The 19,757-nt window shown below is 49.3% G+C and overlaps 1 protein-coding gene across 1 annotated transcript in view; it reads right to left on the minus strand.

The window, feature by feature from the left end:
• The window catches only part of KIRREL3 (kirre like nephrin family adhesion molecule 3), a 312,230-nt gene that overhangs the window by 170,837 nt on the left and 121,636 nt on the right, over positions 1 to 19,757 (minus strand). The window contains exons 4-5 of the mRNA XM_065417046.1: positions 16,374 to 16,531; positions 8,294 to 8,444 (exon numbers count right to left, since the gene is read on the minus strand). Of these exons, the coding sequence (XP_065273118.1) occupies positions 8,294 to 8,444; positions 16,374 to 16,531 (309 nt within the window). The remainder of the gene's footprint in view (positions 1 to 8,293; positions 8,445 to 16,373; positions 16,532 to 19,757) is intronic.

The following is a 19,757-nucleotide window of genomic DNA, read 5'->3' on the forward strand; positions in this document are numbered from 1 at the left end:
CTGAGGCCGCAGCTCAGTGGACCCTTAGCAGAGGTGGCGGCTGAAATGCCTAAGGAACACATGAACAGTTATGAACTTTTTAAAAACAAGGCCAGAATCAGAATGGGGCTAACACCTGAGCATGCCCGTCGGCGGTTCAGAGCCCTAAGGTGGAAACCTGATGTGTCATTTACCCGACATGCCTACCACATTGGGAAAAATTGGGATACCTGGATATCAGGAGCAAATGTTAAATCTACGGAAGAGTTGCCCTTCCTATTGCAAATGGAGCAGTTTTTAGAGGGTGTTCCTGAGGAAATAGAAAGGTACATCCTAGATGGGAAGCCCAAAACTGTAACCGAGGCGGGGGAGATTGGAGCCAAATGGGTGGAGGTGACAGAAAAGAAAAAAGCTAGTAGCAGTTGGAGCGAATATCAGAAGGGGCAAGCCGAAACAAAACCTTATCACCGGGGACAACCCAAGGCCCCACCCACATCCCAAGGGAAACCCCAGACGCCTTCTCACCCCACCACACCAGTCTCCATCAACCAACATCGCCCCGGTGATACCTTAGCAGGGCGATGTTTTAAATGTAATGAACTGGGGCATATAAAGGCTCACTGCCCCAAGAACCCCAACCGATTACAGTTCATTACACCCCAATCACACCAAAGAACCCCAGACCCAGATGCCTCTCTCATACCCTCGGAGCGAAGGGAAACCTTGAGAGTGGGCGGAAAGAAGGTTATCGCTTGGAGGGACACTGGGGCACAAGTGTCAACTATCCACCAATCCCTAGTGAACCCCAAATTCATCAACCCTGAGGCTACAGTGACAATTCAACCCTTCGTGTCACAGTCTGTAACCTTGCCTACAGCCCAGTTGCATGTCCAGTACAAGGGCTGGTCAGGAATGTGGACTTTTGCAGTCTATGACAATTATCCCATTCCCATGCTGCTGGGGGAAGACTTGGCCAACCACGTGAAGCTAGCCAAGAGGGTGGGAATAGTCACCCGCAGCCAGGCTAAGCAAGCTTTCACCCCCATCCCTGTTCCTGAGCCGTCCACCAGGGCCCCGTCTGTGTTACCGGAGACCCAAACACAGGTGGTGGAACCGGATCCCCTGCCAACGACTGCAACAGCCGTAGTGGATCCAATCCCAAAGACCCAGCCAAAGCCAGTCCCGGAACCGGAACTGGCAACGCACCCAGCACCAGAACCATTGCCAGCACTGAGTCCAGCGCTTGCAAGCCCGTCTACAACTCCAATGCCAGAGGGCACCAGCGAGTCTGAACTGGTGGAAGCAGCAGATAACCCTACCCAAGAGGCTCAGCCAGAGCCTGAAATACCACATAGTGCACCAGCGGACAGCGGTTCACAGTCAATGGAAACAGCCCCAGCACCTGCATCGCTTCCAGAGGGACCAAGCCTCAGTCCACAGTCCAAGGAGGAACTGATGTCTCCAGCATCAAGGGAACAGTTCCAGGCCGAGCAGGAAGCAGATGACAGCCTTCAAAAAGCTTGGGCGGCGGCACGGAGCACCCCACCGCCTCTCAGCTCTTCTAACCGATCCCGGTTTGTTGTAGAAAAAGAACTTTTATACAAGGAGACTCTTTCTGGTGGGCACCAGGAAGACTGGCATCCTCAAAGACAGTTGGTAGTTCCCACTAAGTATCGGGTAAAGCTCTTGAGCTTAGCCCATGATCATCCCAGTGGCCATTCTGGGGTGAACAGAACCAAAGACCGGTTGGGGAAGTCCTTCCACTGGGAGGGAATGGGCAAGGACGTTGCTAATTATGTCCGGTCTTGTGAGGTGTGCCAACAAGTGGGAAAGCCCCAAGATCAGGTTAAAGCCCCTCTCCAGCCACTACCCATAATTGAGGTCCCATTTCAGCAAGTAGCTGTGGATATTCTGGGTCCTTTCCCAAAGAAGACACCCAGAGGAAAGCAGTACGTACTGACTTTCATGAATTTTGCTACCCGATGGCCGGAAGCTGTACCCTTAAGCAACACCAAGGCTAAAAGTGTGTGCCAGGCATTAGCAGACATTTTTGCCAGGGTAGGGTGGCCCTCCGACATACTTACAGATTCGGGAACTAATTTCCTGGCAGGGAACATGAAAAACCTGTGGAAAGCTCATGGGGTGAATCACTTGGTTGCCACCCCTCATCACCATCAAACCAATGGTCTGGTGGAGAGGTTTAATGGAACTTTGGGGGCCATGATACGTAAATTCGTAAATGAACACTCCAATGATTGGGACCTAGTGTTGCAGCAGTTGCTTTTTGCCTACAGGGCTGTACCACATCCCAGTTTAGGGTTTTCACCATTTAAACTTGTGTATGGCCGCAAGGTTAAGGGGCCATTACAGTTGGTGAAGCAGCAATGGGAGGGGTTTACGCCTTCTCCAGGAACTAACATTCTAGACTTTGTAAGCAACCTACAAAACACCCTCCAACACTCTTTAGCCCTTGCTAAAGAAAACCTAAAGGATGCTCAGGAAGAGCAAAAGGCCTGGTATAATAAACATTCCAGAGAACGGTCCTTCAAAGTAGGAGACCAAGTCATGGTCTTAAAGGCGCTCCAGGCCCATAAAATGAAAGCGTCGTGGGAAGGACCATTCACGGTCCAGGAGCGCCTAGGAGCTGTTAACTATCTCATAGCCTCCCCCACCTCCAACATAAAGCCTAAGGTATAACATGTTAATTCTCTTAAGCCCTTTTATTCTAGAGAATTAAACGTTTGCCAGTTTACAGCCCAGGAAACTGATGACGCGGAGTGGCCTGCAGGTGTCTACTATGAAGGAAAAAGGAATGGTGGCGTGAAAGAGGTGAACCTCTCCACGACCCTGGAACGTCTGCAGCGACAGCAAATAAAGGAGCTGTGCACAAGCTTTGCACCGATTTTCTCAGCCACTCCAGGACGGACCGAACGGGCATACCACTCCATTGACACAGGTAATGCTCACCCAATTAGAACCCCACCCTACCGGAAGTCACCTCATGCCCAAGCGGCTATACAAAGGGAGATCCAGAACATGCTACAGATGGGTATAATCCGCCCCTCTACCAGTGCATGGGCATCTCCAGTGGTTCTAGTTCCCAAACCAGATGGGAAAATACGCTTTTGCGTGGACTACCGTAAGCTAAATGCTGTAACTCGTCCTAACAACTATCCAATGCCACGCACAAATGAGCTATTGGAAAAATTGGAACATGCCCAATTCATCTCTACTTTAGACTTAACCAAAGGGTACTGGCAAGTACCACTAAATGAACCCGCTAAGGAAAGGTCAGCCTTCGTCACCCAGGCAGGGGTGTATAAATTCAATGTACTCCCTTTCGGGTTGCAAAATGCACCCGCCACCTTCCAAAGACTTGTAAATGGTCTCCTAGCAGGATTGGAAGAATCTGCAGTTACCTACCTCGATAATGTGGCCATTTTTTCTGATTCATGGACAAAACACCTGAAGCACCTAAAAAAAGTCTTCAAGCGCATCCGGCAGGCAGAACTAACTGTTAAGGCTAAAAAGTGTCAAATAGGCCAAAACAAAGTGACGTACCTGGGGCACCAGGTGGGTCAAGAAACTATAAATCCCCTACAGGCCAAAGTGGATGCTATCCAAAAGTGGCCGGTTCCAAAGTCAAAAAAACAGGTCCAATCCTTCTTAGGCTTGGCCAAATATTATAGGCGATTTGTACCACACTACAGCCAAATCGCCGCCCCGCTGACAGACCTAACCAGAAAGAAACAGCCAAATGCAGTTCAGTGGACTAATAAGTGTCAAAAGGCCTTTAACCAGCTTAAGGCAACACTCATGTCTGACCCTGTGCTAAGGGCCCCAGACTTTAACAAACCGTTCCTAGTAACCACAGATGCTTCCAAGCAAGGCGTGGGAGCAGTTTTAATGCAGGAAGGACCAGATCAAAAATTCCATCCTGTCGTGTTTCTCAGCAAAAAACTGTCTGAGAGGGAAAGCCACTGGTCAATCAGCAAAAAGGAATGCTACGCCATTGTGTACGCGCTGGAAAAGCTACGCCCATATGTTTGGGGACGGCGCTTCCAACTACAAACAGACCATGCTGCGCTACAGTGGCTTCATACCGCCAAGGGAAATAACAAAAAACTTCTTCGGTGGAGTTTAGCTCTCCAAAATTTTAATTTTAAAATACAACACATTTCGGAAGCTTCTAACAAAGTGGCTAATGCACTCTCCCGGGAAAGTTTCCCAGAGTTAACTGGTTAACAATTGTTCTTGTAATAAAACATATTGTTAGTTTTTATATAATCAGTAGTATGTCTAAAGGTACATGTGTCTTATTAACTCTGTTTTCTCCTAGAGCTCCAGGAAAGAAATCACAGCCAGTGTGGAACCAAACGTCCAACACTATCTGTGATTTGGGGGGCGTGTCATAACTATAAAGGGAAGGGTGACAGCCATACTGTGTACAGTGCTGAGATCCCTCCTAGCCAGAGACTCCAAATCCTTTTACCTGTAAAGGGTTAAGAAGCTCGGGTAACCTGGCTGACACCTGACCCCAGGGACCAATAAGGGGACAGGATACTTTCAAATCTTGGGGGGGGAAAGGCTTTTGTGTGTGTCCTTTGTTTGAGGGGTTGTTCGCTCTTGGGACTGAGAGGGACCAGACATCAATCCAGGTTCTCCCCATCTTTCTAAACAAGTCTCTCTTATTTCAAAATTGTAAGTAAAAGCCAGGCAAGGCGTCTTAGATTTACTTTGTTTTCTCAACTTGTAAATGTACCTTTTACCAGAGTGCTTATCTTGTTTGCTATACTTTAAACCTAAGACAGAGGGGATTCCTCTGAGCTCTTTAAGTTTGATTACCCTGTAAAGTTATTTTCCATACTGATTTTGCAGAGATGATTTTTACCTTTTGCTTTAATTAAAAGCCTTCTTTTTAAAAACCTGATTAATTTCTCCTTGTTTTAAGATCCAAAGGGGGTTTGGATCTGTATTCACCAGGAGTTGGTGAAAGGAAGGAGGGGGGAAGGGTCAATTTCTCCTTGTTTTAAGATCCAAAGGGGGTTTGGATCTGTATTCACCAGGAGTTGGTGAAAGGAAGGAGGGGGGAAGGGTCAATTTCTCCTTGTTTAAAATCCAAGGAGTTTGGATCTGTATTCACCAGGAAATTGGTGAAAGGTTTCTCAAGGCTTCCCAGGGAGGGAATTCTTAAGATGGTGGCAGCGGACCAGAGCTAAGCTGGTAGATAAGCTTAGAAGTTTTCATGCAGGCCCCTACATTTGTACCCTAAAGTTCAAAGTAGGGATACAGCCTTGACACCAGTGGTGGCTGCAAGTAGCCAGGTGTGGTTCCTTGGTCCCGGGCCGCTTGGTCCTGGCAGACATTAGAGCAGCAGGATGACAACTCTAAATTCCACTGCTGATGTCAGCTCCATAAGGGAGCCAGTCGAGGCCCAAGCATAGCAGAGTTTGGCTTCCTCATGTCCCCTCCCATCTTGGCCCCACTTTGTCTACTGGTATGCCCCCTCCTCCTGCTTATCCCAGTAAAGGAGCTGGTGTAGGAGGCAGTTATGCTGCCTCCAGCAGCTTAATACCTACATAGGGACAATTCCCCAGGGGGATCTCCAGCCAATTTAAGTTCAGTGGAAAGTGAATGTAGCCAAGTGGAAAATCCATCTCTCAGAGCGTAAGGCAGTGGGGAACCAGGCTGTGCATGCTGCAGGGATGCAGACAGGCTGGAGTACGCTCTGTCTTCAGGGGTGAAATTCACCCCAGCGCAGGCTGATTAATCTGTCTTGCTGTTATTATACCCCTCCATCTTCCATCCAGCACTGTTAAATTGATATCCTCATTAGAGCCCATTAAAAGCAACATTCTTTTAATGGCTGGATAGGATATTATTATTATTACTTTCACAGCATGGTGTATTTAATGGTTTGGAGTAGAAATTGGTCTTCTTTATTGGGTCTCTCCCTTTTGAAATGGATTCCACCATGCTCAGGGATTCAGATCACGTTGCCTGCCCCGTTCTATACAGCGCAGTCTAATGATGTATCTGGCTTTCTGTTGTTATTAGTGTGTGTGTGGGGTGTGCATGTGCAACTGTTGTAGCCGATTGCTATCTGTGAAATAACCCGTGCCATTATCTCATCTGATCTCACCGATTCTGTCAGGACATACTACAGAGCGACCCAAAAACCTGTTAATCTTCCAGCAGAAAAGCCGGGAGTCTTAAATGGAGAATTTTCTGCTGCACTCAACTTTGCTCAGCTAGTTTTAATTGGACTCTGGAAAGCAGCTGGCAGCCTAACATTTAACACCCTGCAATTGCAAATTGTTGGCAAATGCAGCTGCAAGAATTGTGTGTGCAGATGAAGTGGGGCTGGGGGAGGGGCCAGCCGGAGCCTGACAGCAGCTGATATTGAAAGGGAGTTAGGGTGGGTGCATCTCAGATAGCTGCATTCTCCCAGACTGAAATCTATACTTAGGGGATCTATATAAAGTTTGGCCAGTCTTGTTCTCTGCATGTGCCTGTTCGCATCAGCTGGAGTTTTAAACAAGCCACATTAGACTGGGACTGAATGAGACTGGGATATTTTTGCAAGCCTTTAAAAAGCTGTAGGTGGGGGAATCACAGACATGGCTTCAGAAGTTCTGTGTTGTGGGCTAGGTCACTCCGTCATGGGGATAGGTATTATGGTAAATTGTTCCAATGGTTGATCACTCTCACGCTTGAATTTTTACACCTTATTTCCAGTCTCAATTTGCCTAGCTTCAACTTCCAGCCATTGGATCGTGTTAAACCCTTCTCGGCTAGATTGAAGAGCCCATTACTAAATATTTGTTTCCCACGTAGGTACTTACAGATTGATCAAGTCACCCCTTAACCTTCTCTTTGTTAAGCTAAATAAGTTGAGCTCCTAGACCAGGGGTGGGCAAACTTTTTGGCCCGAGGGCCACAACTGGGTATGGAAATTGTATGGCGGGCTATGAATGCTCACGAAATTGGCAGTTGGGGTGTGGAAGGATTATCTGGGCTGGGACTAAGGGGTTCAGAGGGCGGGAGGGGGATCAGGGCTGGGGCAGGGAGGGGATCAGGGTGCAGGCTCTGGGTGGTGCTTACCTCAAGCAGCTCCCAGAAGCAGCAGCAGCATGTCCCCACTCCAGCTCCTACATGGAGGTGCGGCCAGGCAGCTCAGCGTGCTGCCCAGTCCGCAAGTGCTGCCCCTGCAGCTCCCATTGGCCGGGAAATGCTGTGGGGTCGGTGCCTGGGGCGGGGGCAGCATGTGGAGCCCCCTGGCTGCCCCTACCTGTAGGAGCCGGAGGGGGGACATGCCACTGCTTCCAGGAGCCGCGTGGAACGTGGCAAGCCCCCGACCCTGCTCCCCGGCTGGAGTGCTGGAGCAGAACAAGCCCCGGACCCTGCTCCCCGGCGGGAGCTCGAGGACCGCATTAAAACATCTGGAGGGCTGGATGCGGCCCCCTGGGCCGTAGTTTGTCCACCTCTGTCCTAGACTATTATTATAAGGCAGGTTTTCTAACCCTTTAAACTATAAGCAATGATGGCCTGGATGCTTCTCTAAATCCACGTACAGAGCCTTCAGCCTCTAAGTCATTGGTTTGAATCCAGATCATGCTGTATCACTGGTGAATGAACCTGCTTCTATCACCTGTGCCTTACATGTAATAGGTTGGTGGCCTCAGACAGGTGTCCGGTCAACAATACCACCATCATAATTGGCATGGTTGCTGGTGACACTACAAACAGACTATGGAGGGCATAAGCATGGAGACCTAGGTACTCCCACAGCTAGGGACAGGCTGAGCAGTTTGTGTAGAATCAGAATCTTTGCTCTCAAGCTGAATCTCAGCAAGTCAAGGTACTCCCCCACCCCCCGTTATTTGGTTCACTTTCTCGCTGCTTCTGCGGTTGTTGGTTCTGAGGAAATCTCAGGATACCCTGTGAACGGCCCTTCTGGTGGGATCTGGCCTGGGATCCCCGCTCTCAGGAGACAGCCTGTCTACATGGAATATTCAGATCAGTTTTGCAGCCCCAAGGATTTTCGAGAGACTGGAGAAGTTCCGGGGAGATGTCCGGACTTCTGAATGCTGTGTCAGATCAGCGCCCTGAACTGACCACCACTGGTTACTCGTATGACTGCAAATACAGAGAGAGGCTGGAGCCAAACCCCAAACTCAGAGCCTGATCTGGTTCGGAACTTTGCACTTAGGGCCCCACTCAAGCCAAACTCAGTCATTCAGGAACCAGGGAATCCCCAGGGCAGCGCAGCATTAGAAATACACATAGCTGGACCGGCCGGCCAAACACTCACGCTGTATGTCGATGGTGACGGATGTCTCCTTCCCGCTGGGAATGGCTTTGTTGGTGGCCCGGCAGACGATGTTCTGCCCATTCTCGATGTCGGAGGGGCCGATAAAAAGAGTGCTCACGATGCTCTCCCTCTTGCCATCTCGGAGAAGCGTCTGCAGGGGTAGAAGCAGGGACGAAACTCGGTTACTCCTGGAAGGGGCAATACATTCTTTACTCTTAGCTGTGATTATTATGTTAGAGCTTAGGGACCAACAAGCATGAAGCCAGGTTGTGGTAGTGGTAGGCACTGTACAGAGAGACAGAGCGGTAGACAGTCCTTGCCTGAAAAGCTTACAATCTAAAAGACAGCAGTTCCTATGGGGTTTGCAAAGGAGCTAATGGGGGTTAGGTAAACAAATTCCAATGAGTTTCAATGGGAGTTGGGTGCTTAACTCCGATAGGCTCCTTTGAAACCATGCAGTTCCTTGCACCCGAGGATGACAGCTCTGGTGAGATTCATCCCACTCGCCAACCTAGGCAGGGAGACGTTTGTATTGTCAATTGAACAGACCTTGCAGCCATCAGGGGTTCCCCAGCCGGTGGCCTGCTTCTTGCTCTTTGTGTCACCTTGCACACTTGTGCCAAGCAAGTGCGAGACGCTGCATTCCAATCCAGTAGCATTTCACGCCCACTTTGCACAACAGGAAATGAGCACATATGCTGCCGGGCAGCGCGGGATCAGGCCCTGAAGACTACAAGGGACCATATGATTCCCAGAGAAGCAGCATAAAGTCACCAATCGCTGCAATGCATTGCATTGTGCAAACTGCAATTCTGCCTCCGGTGAAGTTTGCTTAGAGCGAAGGAAAGAAGAAAGCAGTGTGATCTGGTGCTTGGAGCAGAGGGCCAGTGGCCAAACCCATCCCAGGCATAACATCATTCAAGTCAGAATCAGGCCTGAGGACTCCTGGGTTCTATTTTTGGGTCTCCCTGGGGCTCACTCTGTAGCCTTTGGAGAATCAGCCCTTTGTGAATCCATCTCTGAATTTCTACAGGGGGGAAATCACACCACCTCATTAGCCAGCAAGAGAACTAATGCTTGTGTTAATCATTATTACTGAGGTTGCTTTCGTTCTGAACCTCTAAAATGGGCTAATCAGACAGGTAATGCATGCCATGAGAGAGAATATTAAAAAGCCATTAATGAGCTGCCTTGCGAGTGCTGCAGTGGACGATGTGTTCGGAAAGGGTTGAAGCCACCAGCAGCGGTGGCACTCCCGTGCCACGCCCCTGGGTGTAAATCGGAACCACTCTGATTTGCTAGTGTTACACACCCACTTTGCACTGGTGCAAATAGTGACCCAAGCTGCAGGGCAATGGAGGATCAAGCCCTGTATCTAGCTCTACGCCCTGGCATGGCACAAGGCGTACCTGTGGCTTTCCTTTCTCCTTGCCCTCCTCTGGCACTGTATAAGGAGTGATAATGTATAACCCTCCTCTTGATCACCCCCAAGAAGCAGGTGAGGCCATCAGAGGCGCTAGTGAGGCAGCTGATGACGCTCCACTCCAATGCTGCTGTTATGCCATGTCGCACACAGGCACAACCTTCAGATCTGCCCGTTCGTGGGCAGGGAGGAAGGTCTTTGTGAAAGGAACTTGGCGTAGCGAGTGGAAATCTCCTGCTGGGTGGATCCGATTTACGGCCCTCCAGCAGCATTGCCAACCAAACCGTTCAAAAATCACGAGTCAGGCCTCCAGAAAATCGTGCGATTGACGTAAAAATCAGGAGGTTTTACAAAAATAATAAACGTTCAGTTCTTTTATTTGCCTTCTGGATTCTGAACCTTTAGGATACACTTACGTCATGGTTTCAAGCCTTTGCAACCGGGAATGCTAGAAACCTGACTCCAGGAGCTGGGGCCTTAAGAAAAACACCAAATATCGCAAGACTTGTAATAAAATCATGAGAGCTGGTGACATTGCCACAGGGCTGAAGGCACCACCTGGCCCTATCTGGCCTGGAAAGACCCTTGCATGATGCATCCCAAGTACGACAGTCCTCTTCCTCCAAGACCTTCCATGCCAGCTGCTTAAGATGCACTGGGAGTCTCAGCATCTTATTTGAAATGGGGCCGCACTTCGTATGCAGCGTGAGCGCTTGGGCTTTGGAATTAATACAAACACAAACACAGACATATTTGAAAAAGGGCTGATATTCCTTCCCTGCCACAGCAATTGGCGGGTCTGAAATGGAGAAGGCTTAACTCTCTCTTCCCCAGCACTGGGACTGACCCGGCCCATGGCGGAGAAGATGATTTGGAGCGATTGCAATTAGTTACAAACGATTACATGTTAATGGCCTAGATTTTAATTAATTTCACCCAAATTGGTGCAGAGAGAGGTCAGTTCTTTCAGGTTTTAATTAGCGCCGGCTGTCGCGTGGCATCCTGGGAAGCGGGGGCAGGAAGGGGCAGCTGTGGGTTTGATTTTGTTTTTTGCTCGGTCCGGGTGGCACGTTGCAAGAGGGAGAGTGAGGCAGTGCTAATCAGGGGAGTCATATTACCATGGGGGCTGGACGAGGATGTGTAGGGAGTTATGGGGATCTTGGATTTGTCCTTGCTCAGATGCATATGTTGCTGGCAGGTTAACCCTTCACAGCTGTGGTGCTCAACAGACTGCTTGCTCCTTGCCGGAGACCGCTGCCGGCAGGGGAAATGAAATGTCTCAGGATTTGGGTGCAATAAAGCAGGAATCCTTCTGAGACACTGCAGGCAAATCAGATGGCAGCTAGGGACAGAAAGGTCATAATCCCTATGCAAATCAGATGCTGCCATCTCCAGTAGCCACCAGATGGCCTGCGGGGCCAGGCTGGCTCATCTGGGGGGAGCTACAGGCAAGGATGGAGGCAGCTAGGCACAGGGGAGACGCATCTCCCTAGGGGCTGCAATCGGATGATGGTTCGCGGGTCTCGCAAATTTGTTTTCCATCCGGCCAACACTCCCTGGAGCTGCCCAAGAGCTTCCAAACAACCCCTGTCTGTCACACACCTGTAAACCTCGCCTTCCCAGTGCCCTTCCAGGCAGGTACATCTCTCCCCTCCCCCTCCAGGGCTGGTCGGTTTAGGCTCTGGTTGGTTTCTTACAGAAATACCCCCAAATACACACACTTCTCTCCATCTTCCCACAGTATTCTTGCCAGCAAGTTAAAAAAATATGGGCTGGATGAATGGACTCTAAGGTGGATAGAAAGCTGGCTAGATGGTTGGGCTCAACAGGTAGTGATCAATGGCTCCATGTCTAGTTGGCAGCCGGTATCAAGCGGAGTGCCCCAAGGGTCGGTCCTGGGGCTGGTTTTGTTCAATATCTTCATTAATGATCTGGAGGATGGCGTGGACTGCACCCTCAGCAAGTTTGGGAGGAGTGGTAGATACGCTGGAGGGTAGGGATAGGATACAGAGGGACCTAGACAAATTAGAGGATTGGGCAAAAAGAAATCTGATGAGGTTCAACAAGGACAAGTGCAGAGTCCTGCACTTAGGACGGAATAATCCCGTGCACTGCTACAGACTAGGGACTGAATGGCTAGGCAGCAGTTCTGCAGAAAAGGACCTGGGGATTACAGTGGATGAGAAGCTGGATATGAGTCAACAGTGTGCCCTTGTTGCGAAGAAGACTAACGGCATTTTGGGCTGTATAAGTAGGGGCATTGCCAGCAGATCGAGGGACGTGATCATTACCCTCTATTTGACATTAGTGAGGCCTCCTCTGGAGTAGTGTGTCCAGTTTTGGGCCCCACACTACAAGAAGGATGTGGAAATATTGGAACGAGTCCAGCGGAGGGCAACAAAAATGATTAGAGGGCTGGAGAACATGACTTATGAGGAGAGGCTGAGGGAATTGAGATTGTTTAGTCTGCAGAAGAAAAGAATGAGGGGGGATTTGATAGCTGCTTTCAACTACCTGAAAGGGGGTTCCAAAGAGGATGGATCTAGACTGTTCTCAGTGGTAGCAGATGACAGAACAAGGAGTAATGGTCTCAAGTTGCAGTGGGGGAGGTTTAGGTTGGATATTAGGAAAACCTTTTTCACTAGGAGGGTGGTGAAGCACTGGAATGGGTTACCTAGGGAGGTGGTGGAATCTCCATCCTTAGAGGTTTTTAAGGCCCAGCTTGACAAAGCCCTGGCTGGGATGATTTAGTTGGGGTTGGTCCTGCTTTGAGCAAGGGATTGGACTAGATGACCTCCTGAGGTCCCTTCCAACCCTGATATTCTATGATCTCTCTCAGGTTTACATGGGGCATCTCCTTGTGGTATCTAAGCCCTGCTTTCACCACCAGCATTGGACACCTCTCCCCACCTCATCTAGATCTCTGTAGCATCCCCGCTACCTCAGCTTGGCATGGCAGGCTGTTCTCTCCCACAGACTGCACACTGGCTGTGAACCCTGACAGCATCGCCTTACATTGCTGCCTTCCTGCTCGTCTGAGACTCTCTGCTTGTGTTGGGGCGAGGTCCACCACTACCATCCTGACAGGCCGTGCCCCAGCGCACACTCCAGAACTGGCCCTCTGGTGACTGTCCTCACTATCCCTACCGAGATCCCAAGAGACTCCAGCAGAATCATTCCCCTGATCTGGTTTCTCCTGGCCTTGGTTGGGTAGCTCTGCAGGACAGTTGGGCCCCAGGACCCAAAGAAGTTCATCACTCCCATGGCCCAGGCAATGCCTTGCCTTGCTGCTGACACTGCCCTCTGTGATGGAATTTAGTGGGTCATGGACCCCTCAGCTTTTGGCTCCTTGTTACCTGTTGCTAGAGCCAGTGTCTTGTATTGGCCTGGGAGCCATCACTTTGGGCAAGACAGTGACTAGGGGGATGATGGAGAGAAGGAAGCAGCAGAACCAGCTTCTCAGGGGACCCCAGACACCATGGCATGTTCTACATCCCAGCTGTTTCCTAGGAAGGGCAGCAGTGACAGCTCTCTGCCCAGTAGGGTGACCAGACAGCAAGGGTGAAAAATCGGGACAGGGGGTGGGGTGGGGTAATAGGAGCCTATATAAGAAAAAGACCCAAAAATCAGGACTGTCCCTATAAAATCGGGACATCTGGTCACCCTACTGCCCGGGCTCTAAGATCCATTCTGGAATGGCTCCCTGCTCTAGGCCGCATTGTCAGGTGATGTCGCAGTAGTGCTGACTCTGTAGTAGAGCTGGGTGAATTTTTTTCAGCAAATAGTAAACTCACTGAAAAATGCATTTTTTGAGGTACTGAAACAATCTGCAAATTCGTGTTGAATTTGGCAATTTGTTTTGGCCAAAAACAAAATTATTTTTTCCCCTGAGGAAAAGTCATAAGAGTTCATTTCAACCATTTTGAAACAAAATATTTTGACTTTTCATTTAGAAATGTAGCTATACTTATTTTTTCACCTTGGACTTGCTTCAACCAGCCAAAAAGGCATGTGTGTCTATCTACTCCCCTCATCAAGACGGAGGAAGGCTATAGGAGGGGCGTTGACAATCAACCTGCAGCTTCTGTATGTCTGAAGCATCAGTCCCATCTATCAAGTTTTTTGCCTTAAAGCTCTGGCCACTGCAAAAAACCAACAACTATACCTCGGGGATTTCATCAACAATTCATTCCTGGATGGTCATCTGATGCAACCAGACTATACCAGGAATCTAAATCCACCAAGAACGAGCAGGTTATTGAAAAAGTAGAGCTCTTCTAGATCAAACCAGGCAAGAGCGATGGAAAGAAACTTTCCAAATTGTATTTCACAAAGCCCAGTCTCAAAGCCTAGCAAACTATTACAAGATTGAGGGGAGATTCTAGTTGGGACAAGAGTTACACCCAGTTACAGCAAGCTCTATCGCATCCCAACTGGTGGCCAATGGCAGAGCTCATAATCAAGACAAAGCCTTCAGCTATGCAGTTGAAATGGTGGCTGCTGTGAGATGGCAGGTTCTGAGCGTGGACCTGAACCTGATGGCTCCTTTTACTGATCAAAAGCATCATGACTTCAGGCCAGATCCCACTGAAATCGATGGACAGGCCCCAAACCCCAGACTTGTCCTTCCACACAATCACACCACTTGGATGCAAGAGCTTTTTCCTAGAGAATATGCATGAGCAAATTCAGCTGGAAATCAGCTTTGTCCAAGGAGCTAGAAGGACTTTAAAAACAGGATTATAATGGAAAAAGAATTGTTTTGTAGGCTTAACTGTGGAGTCATTACTGGTGTGCCACAATGAAGTGAAACAGTAAAAATAAATAGTAAAATAATTTGGTCTTGGGAGAAGAGATACCTATAGGTATAGGCAGCACTGTGATCCCTGAGGCGACTCCTGAATTGCACCAGGGTTGAGTTTGGCTCTGTACCTTTCTACCTTTCCAACGCAGAGGAAATATAAGAGCCACAGGAGGCCAATGCGGCTGCACAAGGAGCTTTTCAGCTATCTAAAAACCAAAAGGGATACATGCAAGAAGTGGAAGGAGGGGCATGTCACCAAGGAAGCATACATGGGAATAGCGAAAGAATGTGGGGACCAAAATCAGGAAAGCCAAGGCAAAGAACTGCCAAGGAATGTTAGAGACAACAGGAAGGGGTTGTACAAATATATGTCAGACAAAAAGAGAAAGCTCAAGGGTGGTGTGGGTCTGCTGCTCAGTGCAGAAGGTGAGCTGGAAACAGAAGAGGATAGGAAGGCAGAGCTGCTCAGTGCCTACTTTGCTTCAGTCTTCTCACAAAAAACAACACGTGACTGGATGACTAGCGAAGTTACCACAGACCACTGCCTTGGATGGGTTAGACACAATAAATCCTGCAGCTTGGCAGGGGGTTAGACCAGATGACCTTTGCGGTCCCTTCTGACCCCTTGATTCTATATTACTGCAGTAAAAGCTGTTCAAACATATGAGCCATGTTTCAGAACCAAGTCGCACTAACACTGAGCACTTTCCTACATCTTCAAGTCATTTTAACTAATACAACCCATCCCCCCACAGAGCTGTAGGTATTTACGGTCACCCCATTTTAGAGATCAGGAACCTGGGACTAGGTGCCACAAACTACCCCGTGGAACAAAGGACAGAGCTGAAAGTAGAACCCCACACCTCTGGGCTCCTGGAGCTGCATTCAGCCACCTGGAACCACCCTTTCTCTGTTTCACTTCTTAGTGAAATCTTGTCAATCCAAGCGTACAATAATTCCAAGCCACGGCTCACAGTGTCACCAGCATAACTGCTAAGAGAGGAACCTTTTGTTCTCCGCTTGCCAAAGGTTGCTGCTGAACTTGTTCAATTTGATGTGCTATTCAGGCCACAAGAGAGACAATCCCCTTCCCTCCCGAGAGACTCATTTCCTCCAAATTGCCCTGGCCAACCAGCTTCTTAACATCACTGAGAGAGCGATCTGTTCTAGCCAGTTTGGACCCAGAGCCTGCCACTCCTGTGGCCAGTTCTGGCCTCAGGGCTGCATCAGAGAGAGGTTGTGTTCCGATAGGTGGCGACCTTCCACTGGCGCATTTGCACTTCCCGAAGGACAACTCAGGCTGAAATCGAAGGGAGTTAGGCGCCTGTATAGCTTTGGGGATTGGGCCACTGTGCTTTTAGATACCTGGTGAGGAGCACATCGAATGGATGACCTGCTCAGCACTGCTGAGAGGCAGAGCATGGAGCTCTCTGGGCTGGAGGTAGCCAATAAGTCAAATTCAGAGCTGAGCCCGCCCTCGACTGTTGCAGTTTCTTACACCCTTCTGACAGCTGCTTTTCTTGCCCCACTCCTCCCCGCTGGCCCCTTGGCAGGGCAGTTGCGTTCACTCCAGTAAGCCATGTTCAGAGATGACATGTAAGGTCACACGTTAATAACTGGGTAAGTCTAAGTCAGCCTAAGGGCAGAGCACCGAGAAACTTGGGGCCAGATCATCTGCTGGTGTAAGTCAACACAGCACCACTGAGTCAATGGGGTTATGCCAATTGACACCAGGTGAGGATATGGCCCTGATGCATAAGAAGAGCCACAGTTCCACTCTGGACACCTCTGCGAGGTGAGCAAAAGAGCAGTTCCACGTCCCCGGCACCCTCCCAAACTCCACCCCGCCTGACCTTGGAGTAGGTGGCTCCGTTTATCACTTCTCCATTCCGCATCCAGATGATGGAGGCTGCTGGTTTGGCATTGTCGGCATGGCAGGTCAGGTTCAGGGGATCCCCAGCTCTCAGGCTAATGACCGGGCCCCCAGTAATTACTGGGTCATCTGGAGGAACTGCAAAGAAATCAGACAGGAGAAAGAATGCAGTTTATAAGCTTCAGCCAAGCTACCCTTTGCTTGCAAAGTCTGTGCCTGCAGACTGTCAGCACCGCCAGACTGATATTTAAGAGGCATAGACAAAGGAGACAAGGGATAAGTTTTAAGTGGAGATTTGAAATGAGATGAAGAATTGATTGCATGGTGAGATGCAGGAAAGCGTGAGTTAGCAGAGGAGAAGGCTCTCATACAAAACAGGAGCCAGAAGGAAAGAGGCTGGGATGAAAGCAACACAGAAAGGAGGGAGACAGAGATAAAACAAGAAAGAATGACAAAGGTCTATGAGGTTGCTTGGATAAGTCCATGACCTTATGCTACAAAACAAAAGAGCAGCACATGCACTTTCAGCCTAACAAGAAAGGAGAGAGCACAGTGTGTGCAGCTCCTCGGTAACAGTCTGCAACAACTCTGAGAACAAAATGGCTGCTAACCTCTGCCTGCAGGAAGAGTTCTTAGAAATTGAAAGGGCAGCACGCAGAAAACAAAGACATACCACTTCCAGAACTAGACATACCACACTCAGGTGGCTTCTAAACGCACGAAGGGCAGTTTAGAAGCATGACCTAGAAAGAACAAGATGTGAAACCCGAAGGACTGGCCACTGAAAACCCAGCGCTGTGCTGGCAAATGTGGAGTCTTTTCCCCCTTAACTTATCTTTAAAAGCCTGATTAATGCCCAGCCTGCAGGAAGGGGGTGGAAAGGGAGGGAGGGGGTTGCAGAGCACCTGATGCTGTGGGGATCTGGGGCTTGGTGAGTGTATGCAGTAACGGTGTCTAGTTTTTATATAAATGAATATTTTAACTTCCCAGAGAGTTCGATCCTGGCAGCTTGAGGTCTTCGCAGCCAGACAGAGAAGGAGGCATGTGCTTGGAAATGGCTAATATGTTAACTGTTAAAGGTTTACGGAGGCTCATCCACTTGAAATTTGGAATAACAGCTGTGTGATCTCAGGGAAGAGATGGCTATTTGCACCTGAGATTGGTTTGCTAGATCACAATGGGTCTGGGGTACTTGCAGGAGTTTAAGCGGTCACGAGGGGATTTGGCAGAGAAGAGGGGCTGTGTTGAAACCTTTATTAACAACCGTGCCTCAAATGGCTCAAAATGCTGGAACCAACACCAACATGTTTTCCCCATTTATTTATTTATGATGTTGCTGACTGCGCTCACCTAGTGAGACACACAACGCTCATTTTATGAGGGCCCCAGGGAAAGAACTGTCATCCAATCTAGCGTACTGCATTCAAGAGCGATACGAGCGAAGCAATGCAAGGTGCTCGGTCTAATAGAACAGACAAGAGCAGCGAGCAGACACAATTTCAGTCCATTTTACACACTGACAAGGAGAAATGACTTCTTATAATCAGACTATGGGCCAAATTCATCCCTAGCTGCAAATTCACTGCAGTCAGTGGAGATGGGCCAGAAATTCATCTGGCCCAACATTTCTGTCTGAGCAGGGACGAGATCCTCAGTTGATATGGTATGAATCAATGTTACTTTGTCAAAGTCAATGGAACTACACCAATTTACACCCATTGAGGATCAGGTCCACAGGAGTTTATACCAGCTGTCTAAGACTGTGTCCCCCTAGCCCCCAGTGCCAGTACACAGAGTAACTTTTCTCATGGCACAAAATTAAGATCGCTTTACACTTCTGGGTGTTTATACTTCACTCAGCGCCATGGTATCTAGTAGCCAGGGGCTAATCTGGATGTGGATTTTAAGCACGGCAAAGTGTGTGGTGAGTGTTCAGAACTAGTGTTTTGGTTCAGCCCATTAGAGTGATGGACAGGGGTCTGGAAAATTCATCTCTACATTCAGATTTCAAATGCCCCACAGACTGAGAGGGCTGGAATATGGGGATTTGGTTATAGACTGGTTATAGCAAGAAGTATGTTCTATCTAAAGCACCCGAAGGCCTCCATTAACCTAGTAGTCAAGTACCTCAGTGTCTTCTATGTATGTCTCCTCACATGCCCCTGTGAGACAGGGAAGTGCTGTTATCCCTGTTTACAGGTGGCAAACTGAGGCACAGAGTGACTAAGTGACTTGACAAAGGTCAAACAGGAAGTTTGCACCAGATCAGGAACTTGAACGCAGCTTGCCAAGTTCTAGGCTGCTGCCCTAACTCCTGGGGCATCCTTCCTTTCTGCAAACTAACATGCTGCACTGGGGTATGGGGAGGCAGGGGTGTATAAAGTGATTTGCGCTGGCTCCTCCTCAGCCAGAAACTTGCCAAATAGCCTCCACGCAGATCGCCAGACATCATGGTCCCGATCTGACAGTGGCGTGAGCAGGCGCAATTCCCATAAACATCAATGAGGGGCACAGCCATTTGTGCCAGGACTGAGGTGGGTCCTGTGCCATCCTAAAGACATTTCCCTATGTGCAGAGAGCTGCTAGGAGTGTGGGGCTTATAGCGTAAGCAGCTGTAGGTCACACAGCATGGCTGGACTAATCAAAACAAAATTTACATCATGCTGGCAAATGAATTTGAGGAGGGGAAGTGGATGCAGGCAGCCCTGAGCAGAGTCCAGTCACGGGGAAGGGGAGTGGTACTGTATTTATGGTTTCTCTGTCGGTTTAATGTGACAAAGTTACTGCCGCCTCTTCTCTGCCTCTCGTTACGCGTCGGGTTGCCAGGTCCCACACAGCCAGAAGGAGACGCCCTCATTTGGCATTCGTTTGAAGGGTTTTTTTCAAGCATCTCCCTCTGAAGAAAGATTTTGCTGTGGGTGTCAAGGAGACGTTTCAGATCTCAGCCTTCCTTTGAAATTCCCATCAATCAAGCTGTCATAGCCTGACAGCCTGCTACGAAGGGTGCCTCTCATTAGGGGCCCCAGCCTAGCTCTGTATCACACACAACAGGGATTCGTCCATTTCTGGAGCTGGGAATCCTCTCTGAGCAGAGATGGAAACTGGGCAGAGGCAGACAGGGGGCAGCTGGAGGTTGTTCCCATCTGCTGGCCGCAGTGACACGAGCGTCATGGGGCTCAGGCCAGCTCTGCATCTCCCAACACCACCAGCACATTGGCACTAATTGGAGATTTCAGCCCAGAGGCCAAGAACTGAATGGGCCATCGACCCTGAACTGCCCTCTCTCTCGCATGTGTGGGGGTGAGATGGCGTTTCGCGGCTCTCAGCTCAGGTATTGGGTGCATCGACCAGGTGCGCCATGTCC

The sequence above is a fragment of the Emys orbicularis genome, chromosome 15, assembly GCF_028017835.1.
Source record: "Emys orbicularis isolate rEmyOrb1 chromosome 15, rEmyOrb1.hap1, whole genome shotgun sequence".
Classification (NCBI taxonomy): Eukaryota; Metazoa; Chordata; order Testudines; family Emydidae; genus Emys; species Emys orbicularis.